Source organism: Anoplophora glabripennis, unplaced genomic scaffold (genome assembly GCF_000390285.2).
Source record: "Anoplophora glabripennis isolate ALB-LARVAE unplaced genomic scaffold, Agla_2.0 scaffold481, whole genome shotgun sequence".
Taxonomy (NCBI): domain Eukaryota; kingdom Metazoa; phylum Arthropoda; class Insecta; order Coleoptera; family Cerambycidae; genus Anoplophora; species Anoplophora glabripennis.
This window is the reverse complement of record NW_019416559.1, coordinates 209,477-222,762: the sequence shown is the minus strand read 5'-3', so window position 1 is coordinate 222,762 and position 13,286 is coordinate 209,477. Positions and strand designations below refer to the sequence as shown.

The window sequence follows — 13,286 nt, the reverse complement described above, 5'->3', positions numbered from 1 at the left end:
CGATTTACAATCATCAACTTAATTTTTTAGAGTATGGTCCTCTCTTTTAAAATATATTATTTTAATTCTGCGTTTATTGGTGTGTCGCTTGTGATGATTTAATTATTTTCGAATACATTTTTGCCATCATCGGGAGCTTTTAAAGCGATTTTTAATCGAGCTTTCAAGTAAGAAAGTAAATACAGTTAATCTAAGGCCAATGAAAACCAAAAAAAAAGCAAATTTGTAATAATTAATAAATTAAACAAAAACGTCATTATTTGTTTTATACAATTGGTCCAAATGTCATGAGTTTTCAGTTTTTGTGTTTATTTCACGAATCTATATTGAACGGAATACATTGGAATAAGTAGGAATAAATAGGAATAAGTCGGAATAAACCTGAATAAACCGGAATAAACCGGAATTAATTCGAATATAAACGGAATACTTACTCCAGAATAAGCCGGAATAAATGAAAAAATTCCAATAAACCTGAATCAGTGTACATTTTGAGGGCTCATGAATTACCCATCGCTACGAATAGGTACTAAAAGATGAAGTATTAGTATTAGTTAGAATAAACAATCATCATCTTCTTTTAACTTATTCAGTATTATGCCATTCCGAATAAATAATAAAAACTTATTTCCAGCAGTAAATAATAGTTTGTTTACTTTTAAACAAAAATGTCAAAATTTTCATTTGCTTTTTTCATGGCTACTACGATGAAATTGAATAAATCACAAAATTGGCGTTTTTTGGCTTTTAATAAAATCTTTTCACCCAAGTATTATACATCGTTGAACTAGAAATGTTTTAATGCTAATGCTTTAATGGTGAAAAAATCCAATATGGTATCCATAATAAACTCAAAAGTTTTAATAATAAAAAAGGTAAAAAAGAAATAAGAAAAGTCAAGTTTTCAGTTTTTTCAGCTTATTTCAGGAACGGTATAATTTATCCCAAATTTGTTTTCATAATCCGAATGTGCATGAAAATATGCAACTTTTTTTTGTAATTTAACCAACCTTGTATGTCTTCTGAAGATACTAATGGTGTGCACCTTAAAAGTGACCACCGTATACAGGCTAATTAAAGGAATTTAGGGGCGTATTTTTGAGATCAAAATAAGACTTTTTTTCCTATAAAGGTGGGTCTACAAATGTTTCATTTTCGATATACAGGGTGTTAATATTAATTTTTTCGATTTTTTTAGGAATAATTTCCAAACAGATTTAAATGTTAGCATAAAACTTGGGGCACGGTTTTTTTTTAGGATACTAAATTTAAGTATGTCATTGCTTTTGACACTGCTTGTAGAGGGCACCACCTATAAGGGTTCGTTTGAATTAAATTGGCTCTAACTATGCTATCCTATACATTGACGTTTCGTATTAGTGCTTTTATTCTTCTATCAATTTTAAGAAAAAAGGTATATTTGGTCGAAATCTCTCAGAACAACAGTTTTCGATATATTGGCTGATTTTCGATTAAATTATTTTTCAATAAAGTTTCAATAAATTTGGGTATTTTTTATTTTGCTTTTTTTTTGTAATAATCTGTTTTTTGCCTGTATCGTTCCTAAGAGTCTTAGATTTCAACAAGTTTGAAAAAACCTTTAAGAATTGTTGTCAAACTAAGCAGTCATAGCCTACTGTTTTTTCTCTATGTATTTTGATATTGACATTGACAATAATACCGTTTAGTCAGCACTGATTTTCTCGAAAACGGTTAGTTGTATAAAAAAAATGTAAAGAGCTAATATTCAAGATTAGCTGCATTACTGATTAGATGGTGAAAATAAATTTTAAAATTTTTCACCGTATATAGTTAATAAAATTTGAAAATATGCATTAACTCTCATCAGTCAATATCTCGGAAACAGTTGGTTCAAGGGATTTCGATCAAGTATACCTTTTTTGCTTTTATTCATAGGTGGCAGAGTATCTTATAAAAAAATTCAAAGTATAAGTATAAAGTATCGAAAATTTTACTCTTACAAATAGAGTTAAATGAGGATTTCTTTAGTAAATATCATTAGACTAACAAAACTACCTACAGATGTGTATTCCAAGAAATTGTTTTTAAAGAAATATCAGAATTTGATAACAAGATAGGTACTTAACATTTTTTACATAAGTATAACATATTTCAACGTGGAAGTTAAGAGACATTAATATTACATTTAATCCAGTAAATCGCTCTAGTTTCCTATAAACGCCATCAAGATCAAGGGAAAGTATGATAGCAACAATGCACGCTGCATATTCTAGGGAGGTACGCGATCGTTGCGTGCTTTAATTTCATTGCAATGTTTTTAAAGTGGGATTTTGGTAAATGCACGGGGGTCCTTTCACGCAGTAATCCACTATAAAACCAGACTCTGTTTCTAAAGGATTCAGTTTAGTTTCAATCCTTACGGCCATCCTAAAAAAATAAGCCCAACTATGCAGTTCTACATTGTAAGTAGGCAGTGCTCGGTGATAGTGTCTTAAGTGTTGTGTGATTCGAATTTTTGGATTGTTATAAAGTAAAATTTGAAAACTTGTGACGTTAAAATACTCAAGTTTTCCTTGGGACGTGCGTTGTATATAATAATTAATGGTCGAACATTTTTTTTATCGCTTTTCCAAAAGTAAAATATTTCTGAGACAGACATATCGGAACGATTATATCTATTATTCACACATTTGTGTTTATTTTTGCGTTATATTATATTATCTTGGTTTTTATATTTTGCTGCAATTAATAAAAATACATATTTTAACTTTTAATTTTACAAAAGATGAAAAAAGTTTTATACAGGCTGTTTTTTAAAAAACGCACAAGCCTTAACTCTTTTTGAAAAGCGATAGCCAACTTTTTTTTTTCAAATAGCAATATATTTTTTTTTTCGTTTATTATTATGCAGATTTCTATTTTGAATTCAACTATGTATATAAAGTTTACTTTTGTGAAACATGTATTACAGAAAAAGCATGAAAATATTAGTCAATACCGCATTATTAGCACCCTGTCGCTCAATTGACAACAAACATATTTTGACTAATTATGTATGCCTGGAAAACAAAAAATAATACAACAAAGCAAGTAAATGTCATTTTAGAGTTCGTGTCTCAGTTTTTTTCGGCTTTTTCTTTTTTTTTTTCTTTTCCGTTGGTTTTTTTTTTGAATTAGTTTCATTTTGCAAATTTTGGTTATTATTCATTTGCGGGCCTTGTTTCGGTTTTCTTTTGGTTTTACTAAAATTGTTGTTGGGTTTTTCCGGTGATTTTTTTCTTCCCGGGGAGTTTTCGGGGCAGGTTGTTTTTGGATTTGTGTTTTGTTTGAATTTTTCCGTTGTTTTTTCCATTCCACCTTTTTTTTTTACTTAAAAACGGTGTTTTGCAGGGCAAAAACTCAAGAGAGAGCTCTTATCTTTCGAATTGAACCATTTGTTTGTTTAAAAATATCAAAGTCAGTGCTTGTATGCACGCCACTGTTAGAGCTAAAAATTATGTTTGTATTGAAAAACATGCGCCTTTATGCCATGCCATTAACTATTACTACGTACTAAATAGCACTTAAATATTTCAAGCGGTTTCAAAAATATTTATTAAATTCCTTCTTTTTCCTAAAATTTTAACACCCCGTATTTTCGCAATAGAACATTTTTGGATCATAGTTTATAAAGCAAACTATCATTAATTTTCCGTGTAGAATCACACTCTTAAATATTCGCATACCATTAAGGAACACCCTGTATATGGTCACAGGCTAAAGCACATCAAAATACTTACGCAAACCTAGACCTCGATCGAGTTATTGATATTTTTGTATGATTTTGCTGCATAAAAAATAACGAGAAAGACAAAGATGTTTTTATAAAATTTTTAAGGCTTTTAAATTTCCAATAAGCTGCTAATTTTTGTTTAATTTCTAGCATTAAGACCATATTAAGAAAAATATTCTATTAAAAACTCGTAAAAATAAAAATTCTGAGATTTTACTTTTTATTTTATTCTTACTGAACCCTTTTCTTATAAAAAATTGAATTTTCCCTTTTGCATTATTAATTTTCGTATTTCTGCGTCTTTTAAATTCAATTCAAGTCAACTCTTAACAAATTTCCTTGTGTCTTTAATTCTGAGTAAAATTGTGAGGTTAATAATAGCTGGTAGCACTTCATTAAAGACAAAAAAATGTTGACCATTACCATGTTAATTTTCAGAACTACTAAAGTGCATAAACATTGCATTTATTGACAATGTTCTCGAAAACGGCGCAAATTATCGTTATTTATTATTTAATTCTAATTTCTTCCAGAAAAATTAATTATCTTACGAATATACAACGGATTTTTTTTTAAGAAATAAAAAGAGCCCTCGTTTACCCCTACATTTTCGCTTTTCCGCATGGGGAAAAAACTAAATTGCTATAAATTATTGCAATCTACGGTTTAGACTCTTACAATTAATATTAAATGTATTTTTAACAATGTGTTTTTCGTTTCCTTTCCTTATTTCTTGGCACTGTATTATAGAATCACATTGTATAACCGACAACCCAGTATTGGTACATACTCCATTCGATTGAACATAAGGAAAATTGTTCCAATTAACTTGATTTAGTATAGTAGCTTCAGAAGGAAATCAATTATTAATATGGAAGGCTATAATTGATTTAGAAAAATGTAATTTCCAAAATAAAAACAGTATATATTTCAAATAGCCCTCTTTATATTCTTCTTTTTCTTTCCATTCTTAGTTTTGTTGGGTTTAAATGCATGTCTTTAGTGAATTGGGAAAAACATACGAGAAAGCGGTTTTTGCAAGACGTTAACACTGATCCTTTTACAGGTGTGTGCCGCCGCAATCTTCGCGGCAGTTAACGCTCGACCAGGCGGCGGTTATGAACATTACGATGTAGCAGGCTATGGCGACGCCGGCGTCGAAGGACATGCTGGGTTCTCGCTCTATGATGGAGGGTACGCCCAGGCTGCCGAGCTAGATGGGTACGGAGGAAACGAAATTGGACACGGGGACGGGGGTCACCACGAGGAATATGTCGATTACCATGTAAGAGAGCAGTTTTTTTCCATATTTAGTTTTTGCTACTTTTGAGTTTAAGTTTTAAGTTTATGCGGGAAATTTAGTATCATCTACACAATATTCAACAGCTATAATAAAATTGCCTACACATAAAATAAAACAGTTTTATACTACGAAATTCCTTAAATTGACAGGAAACACTGAATATGTATAAGAGTGTTTCTTCATCAAACAATCACCAAGAAAGAAGACTAAAAACTGATGCCTTTAGTCACGATCTAGTTATGCATAGAGACTGGTGTCTTCGCAGAACATTGTCTAGTGACTGAAAAAATACCTCACAGATATAGTCTGCATTATGAAAATCCAGAATGCAGATTTTGTGGCGTTCGATACAGCCAAACAATTTTTGTGCGAATGTGAAACGTTATATCATAGAAGACAGGCTCTTAAGGATAACAAAAAAGTTATATCCAACACTTAACTCACGGTAAAACTGCACAAACTGGTGCAAGAGAATAGGATATTGGAATGGATACTAGCTTGAAAATGAGAGATCCAATAGTATGAGCTACAAGGTTGTGGTATTTCCGGAGGCATTACCAGGTGGATCTCACGAGAAGGATGTTTCAAATTGGAAGGGATCATATGGCAGAATCTGAACCATCAAAGACGAAGGAATAGTAATATTGGACCAAGGTAGTAAAAGGTTTATGTTTAAAGATGCTGATGCATATTCAATACGATGGCAATGATTATGTACTCATTTAGAGGAATGACAATTGTGTTAAAAAAAAATGTTTTCTATTTTCGTCAAGTTTAAGTTCGTCAAGTCAAATTAGTAAACTTTGAACTTTTCTAACAATTTTTTAACTAACGAAGATAATAGGAAACTCATGCAACTTGATATCTCTTTACCTTTGACGATTTTATACAAATGTTGAGAGAGAATCTCGAATAATTTTAATAGTAATATTTTATTGTAATTTCATTAAAAGAAAAATTATTCTTCACCTTTTTTGTAATACATTGAGATAATAAGCCAGATTCCGTAAGAAAATTTTATGTAATATTTTAAGTAAAGCAATACACAGTAAAGAAATATAAAAGCGGGTGCCAAATCTAGATCCAATAAATTAATGTTTAGTGTTCAGTTCACTTACGCATTGAAGTGATTCGTGCTTTATTCTACTCGCAAAAATTTTCTACTAAAGGTAAATTCAACCAGGAAATGATGACTTTCACATTTTATCTATTTTTAAGTCCTCTGCGAGAGCAACCTATTACGCAACTTCTATAAAAATGGAACAATACTCTTTATTATTCGAATGATTATCTAATTACTTAAGAGTTTTAGACGGTCAGGATGATACATACAAAAATATTGTTTATTCCAGAAAATGATAACAATACAAGTCATATGAAGGTTTATTGTAACAATATTTTATTATTATGCAACTAGCAGATACTACTTGGTATTTGGAGCCTAAAAATTGATTTGTTATTATCAATCTACTGATTAAGAGAAAATAAGTATCTAAAATACTACTTTCTTACGTTCTTATTTAATTAGTTTTTGCAAAAATCTTTCCGTTTAATTTATAGCGACAAGTGGTCGAAACAAAAATATAGCAGTTCTGCTCTTAAAAAAAACAATTTAATATTGAGGACGTTACGAACACTATGTTATGTAATTGTCAATACCATTTACTAATAGGAAATTGTTGCTTTAAATATATACGTATGATCCTGAACTCACTAATACTTTAAACTTCAAAAAAGAGATAATTTACTGACATATAAAATTATGTGCTGTTTCTATCTATGACAAAGTTAGTTACAAACAAAATAGTGTTTTTAAGAAATTGCGGAACGCCTGACCACTTCTACGAACCCTGGATAGAATATTTAGTTTCCGTGAATATTTTCTATACAGACTCAAAAAGATTTAATTTATGTCCAATTACAGAATACTAATTATAAGGAAAATGCCTTAAAAGCATATTTGTATGCGAATATAACAACAATTTCTACTACGTATATGTGTAACCACATCCTTCCGGCGATTTGTATTCAGAAACAAGTCATAACTGAAGAAATCAAGTCGCAGGAAACGCTCTGAAGCGAAGCGTTGTCACACAAGTCCGTGTCGTATGCTCGGTTGTTAGAAAGTGATAAAAATTAGTAAACACATATAATAAAGGCGTAAAGTATAGCAGCAATTAGTAATTAAACTATTTCCATCGTACATTGTTACTTAACGGTTGTTTTTCGGTTTTCTAAAAATTTACATCTACCATAAGAGTAATTAAAGTTAATTGTTACGTTGTAATGACTTTCTAACGATAAGTAATAACTACCTATAGTTATAAGAGTATAGAGTATTAAGTGAAATGGGTAATGAAAACTACCTACCCAATTTAAATCACTTTCGAGATAGCAAAAGAGAAACTGTGATAGATTTACATACTTCGAGTTTTCATAATAATATTGTGTTCATAACTAGAGCATATATTGATTGATTCAAATTAATTAGATGGAATACATAGTCGATAATGTAAGAATTCCACTATTTCTGTAATTAGTTCATTTATATGAACATATTAAAAAATTTCCTACATTCTCAACAAATGCTAGTTATGATAAAGTACATAAATCTACGTAGACAAACTAGCTCTTAATAATTAATTATGTGTAATAAAAAATTGATTCACTGAAATTGTTTTTCAAGAAATTATTTGACACTTCGTTCAAGAATGGTGCTTTTACGGACTTATCAGAAACGTAGATTTACTATATACGAGATCTGTTCTGAAAATAACTGAACTTTTTGAATTATGCGCTAATGGAGATATTTAGTGATATGCGGTTGGTAGCATTGCGTTGAGCATAATCCCCTTTGTAACCACATGTTCTTGAATTGTTGATATCTCATTTAGTTTGCGTGATATTGTTATTTGAGATCAACCTTTTTAAACATTAGTGACAATTATTGATATGGGTGATTTTCTGGAACAACGATAAACTTTTGAAACAAGTTTACGGAGATGATGCTTTGATTCGTACGCAATGTTACGAATAGTTTTCACGACATAAAAGTGATCGTCAGTGAATTAAAGATAATCCTCGACCAGGAACTGATGACTTTTACGTTCATAAAGTAAAGATCTCGTGCGTAGCATCTCAATTGGGTCATGGCATGAAATTTTGCCTGAAACATTGAATATGCTTGGAGTTGCAGCAATATTGGTTTATCGTTTGATTTCCAAACAACAGTAAGAAAATTGTGGAAGTTTGTCGGCAACTCCTTGAACAATTCAGTGACGATGAAACATTAATTCAAAGGATCATAACGGGAGACGAAACCTGGGTTTACGGATACGGCACTGAGACAAAAGTTTAATCATCACAATGGATTGGCAAAGGACTCTGGGGAGACGCCCCAAGAAAGCCCGTCTGTCTCGATCTAATGTCAAAGTGATGCTCACTGTTTTTTTCGACTTTTCGAATGAAGGTATCCATCGGAGTACTCTGAAGTTCGGTTATTTTCTGAAACCTCGGATATAAATGTATTTGATAAAAATTTAGGAAATTGAAAATTCTTTTTTTTTAAGATTTAAATATAAAAATTAATAATAAAAAATATGTAATTATAAAAAATAGGAATTGAAAACGGATATGTATCTATTCATTTTAACTTTTTGTTTTTACAAAACATTTCTTCTTTTAACCATTTACCACCTATTTATAATATTGACTTATTTTTTTTCTAGGCACCAGCCAAGTACCACTACGATTATGCTGTCCACGATCTTCACACTCACGATATAAAGTCCCAGTGGGAAACTAGAAATGGAGATAAAGTTAAGGGAGAATATACTCTTGTTGAACCAGACGGCAACAAAAGGATTGTCTCCTACACAGCTGACAAACATAGCGGCTTCAACGCTGTGGTGAAGAACGTGAAAGATTACTAGCGAAAATGGTGTAACACTTTTATTTATTTATAGCGTATTAAAAATCAGTATTTTGTTATTGTTTGTTTAGAAATGTAGAAATCGTTTGTTTCACATTATCATCCATATCCTTTAGTCTATGCCAATTGCCATACAACAGTAATCTATGCGCACAAGTTACAGATACTCCAACTGTGTTCATGGTAATCGTTTTACTTTCTATGTATTCTATTTTTATTTATCTCCATGTAAGCTGTGAGACGATATGTAACAGTATTCTTGTAAATAAGCTATACTTTGTATTTCTGTCGCTTTGCATAAATAAATGTTTTTATTTTTGTATGAGAATTATTTTACTTTTGAGTTATGTAAATGTTTTCTGGGATTTTTAAAATATTAAAAATCAAAAAGGGTGCTTGGCTTGTATCTTCGAAATGCAAAATTCAATTATTGTTTTTCTAAGTGCAATTTGAAATCATAAGAAAATTTCCTACAACTTTGGCCCATACTATTTTTTTCCTAATTCGAAAGTAACAGTACTGTTTTTTCCGCTAAAATTCATTTTGGCTATAACTTACGAACCATTTGTGGGAATTAATTTATTTCTGCCATACACCATATGCCACAGGAAACAAAAAGGCTCTCGAAGTCAGCAATTCAAAACGTCTCTTTTCTTATGGCTCCTTCAACAAATTCAGAGTAAATATTTTATTCTACTATTTTGTATAGTACAGAGCTGGGCATAGCCCTCATCAAAAGGGCTCTAAGCTCAAAGCCCCAAGCAAGTATTTAAAGTGGTTTGGTCCTTGAAACCCCAATTACATTTTGAAATCAAAGGACTTGCCAATTACTTTGAAAAGTAATTAAGTTGAAACCTCTAAGTACTTTGAAGAAAGCTTCAGCACTCCAAAAAGCTTGAACTAGAGCACATCAAAAAGGCTTCAAGCAGTTCGAATATATCGAAGCTCTTTTTATGTTTTTACTGTCTTCAATAATTTTGATTCAGTTCATTATTTAATTTTTAAATTAATTGGTGCTTATTCTATTTTTGAAAGGCATCGACGTCTGAAAGAAAAAAATATGTTTTTGATTCTTTTGTCACTTTTTTCAATTTTCTAATTTATAATGAAATTCTGACAGTTCATCTTTGGTAACAGTTTTTCAATATTATTTTAGCAAAGACTACAATTAGAGCCAATATTTTCTTACCTTAGTTCAATATTAAGTACCACGACTTCACGTTACAAAAGTTTCCCTTATATAAAAAGCAGTTGAAATTTATAATGTAAATGTGAGTGACTCAAAGATGTCTGATATTTCAACCGTCAAGTAAATAGGCAATTGATGAATGATAGAACATTATTTTATAAATATCAATACATAGATCATTTTCAATCAATAGTGGAAAGTAACTACCCCTTACACGAAAAACTCCAAAAACTAAGACAATGTGGGAAGAGTCGTCATCACGTGAAAGACATTTTTTTTCTAGATAATAAAACACAATTTATTCCAATTAGAATAAAACTAGATATCTTTATTGAATATTAAAGATGATATATTGCGGCTAATAATATAAAAAAATATTAGATAAGTGACCATTGCTTGCAGCACTACATGCCTTCAATCTATTGGTAAAATTTTCCATCTAAAAAGGGAGGTCTAATGGTGATGGATCACATGATCTTGATGGCCAATTAACATCTCTTCGAGAAATCATTCGATTACCAAATTTCTGTTTCAAAAGATCGGTTGTTTCCGTTGCTGTATGATATGTTGCACCGTCCTGTTGAAAGCATATTCTGCACATACGCTCCAATTCATTCAATAAAAAGTTATTAATCAAGATTCCATATCGAGCACCATTCACAGTAATAACCTTTCCTACTTCAATTTAGAAGAAACCAATCACTACACCAGACCAAAAACCACTCCAAACAGTTACTTTTAGTGGACGCATTGCTTGTTCTACTATTACTCGTGGATTTTCTTCACCCAAGATATGACGATTTTGTTTGTTTACATATCCACCAATTCTCATTTAACAAATGTATTAACGTAATCCATAATCAGTTGGCAATAATTCTTATGTTATCTGTATTTTGTAAGCCTTTAAGTGAAGATCCTTATGCAAAATATTGAATTAAGTGGTTTGTTTAATGCTTAATTGCTGTGAACAATCACAAATTGATGTGTTTCGTTCTGCAGTGACACTATCATTGACAGCTGCAATATTTTCTTGCGAACGACCACTGTGACTATAGATGTTACTTCTTTGATCTTGAGTTGAACCAGTTTCTTCAAATTTATTCACCATATTTAGAATGGTGTTGTTTAATGGACAATTTTTTTTCCATATTTTGTACGATACTTTCTTTCAAGTTCTGCATAACTTTCATCAAATTTAAAATAATTTTTAACAATAAAGACTCGCTGTTCAATCGTTTACAGTTGTCAAAAAACCAAAACCATTCTAGTACAAAAACCACAAATTGCGGTAAATTTAAAAAGTTTACTCTTTGAACACCATCTATAACTGCAACAACATAATTTTGCAAATAACCATTTCTTCTATTTGGTTATCTGCTTCCATGTTCATATTTGCAAATAATGATCATATCATTTATTGCGAACTCATATTACTGTCTCGTATCCGAAGGATCAAATTTGTTTCAAGAAAATCATTTATTTTGACAAGGTGAAATAATCGAATAAAAAATGCATGGTTATAACTTCTACCTGATGAAAGACCGAAGTAAGAGTTAAAATGGAGTCATACATACTTCATAAGAGCAGACGTAATAGTTTTCCGTATATTTGGTAATATATACTAAATGTAAGTAGATTAGATATAATTTGAAATAATGTAATTGATTTTGCTTTCACATGCAATTAGAGACATTTCTAGGCAGTTAACCAGCTATATAACCACAATACAGTAGATTAAATGACGCTTATCATATTTTATTACTATATTCATTATTATTAATCTATTATTTAGCATATAAGTGGTTAACTATGGTACATAGCAGTGGCGTTGATGACAGTATTTTCGCAATGAGAATGGACACAGCGTTTTTGGGAGGATGATTTCTATGTTTATATAGAGAACTTTCATGCCGAAAATATTTTGTACGGAATCTGCAAATTTTTAAATGTTGTCGACATTCAAATCCCGAAAACGGTTGCACATATTTGTGATGGTACGTTTTTTTCGTTCTGGGTAAAATTAAAATATTTTTGTTTATACCTATTTCAGTTTGATAATAACATTCTATTTTTCAAACCTCATAATTTTGCAATCTTATGGAAAATGAAAATTTCGAGAAAAATTAAAAACGCTACTTGTATAGGTATTTTAAATGCAACCTCTCAGGGTCTGCAACCTCCAACTTTATTTTTTAATTCGCAAAGTTACTGTAGCTGTTTTTTGCTAAAAAGGGGAATTGAAATTGTTGATCTTAAACTTGGGAAACCAAATTGTTTTATGTTTGAAAGATTAAGCGCTTAGGGGCTTTTATATGAACTTTTTGAAATCAATAATAAAATTTTAGGAAAAATAGAATAGAAAACACGATTAATGATTTCTTTCGAGTACAACTGCCAAAGCATTTTAGTTTTTCAATTTTCGGAGTAACAACCTTTTTCTTTTTGTACTTAAGATCTAGTGACTAAGTATAAGACAAACTGACAAGAGGTAGCTTTTATGGAGAACTGAATGGCCGTTCATTTTGAAGTTACTTGAAAAGGCATGTTTTTGACAGTGCATCTTTATCATCCTGTAATTTTTTTTATTAAGTATTATTGTATCCATTTTCATAAACACTTTTTACTTAAAATAATGCTTCCTATTTGCTGTTTGGTACCATATTTTAGATCTTATGTGCTAATAATTATAGATTACGTTTAAAACTAATTAAAAATTCAAACGGATAGCATTATATTCTTAGAATAACATGTGTTATACAACTTGTACAATTAAACCCGAAACAATTTTAGTGACATTTTTTTAATTATAAGAACATATTAGTCTATTATGAATACGATAATTATGGCTTCGGTACAGCAAAACGCGATTACATAATTCGTTACATATCTAGCTGACTAAACTGGCCACATCCGACTTTTCACACTCCATTAATTTGAAAGCACAAAACAAAGTATGCACATAAACTTATTTGAGAAAGGAAATGCATGCAGATATAGCTCAGGCCGCCGTGAATAAAATTTAATAAGTTAACACCTACACATTTAATTCAGGAAATTAACAGCGAACTAGATATTTTTATAATGGAAATGGAATAAGTGTATGTTATTT

At 30.6% G+C, this 13,286-nt stretch overlaps 1 protein-coding gene across 1 annotated transcript; it reads left to right on the top strand.

Annotated features, from left to right (window-relative positions):
• The first annotated feature begins 2,400 nt into the window (after positions 1-2,400).
• LOC108911345 (adult-specific cuticular protein ACP-20-like) lies at positions 2,401-9,271 on the top strand. The gene is made up of 3 exons (XM_018716258.1): positions 2,401-2,444; positions 4,821-5,039; positions 8,786-9,271. The coding sequence occupies exons 1-3, from the start codon at positions 2,430-2,432 to the stop codon at positions 8,987-8,989; spliced, it is 438 nt and encodes a 145-aa protein (XP_018571774.1). The 5' UTR covers positions 2,401-2,429; the 3' UTR covers positions 8,990-9,271.
• Positions 9,272-13,286: the final 4,015 nt, after the last annotated feature.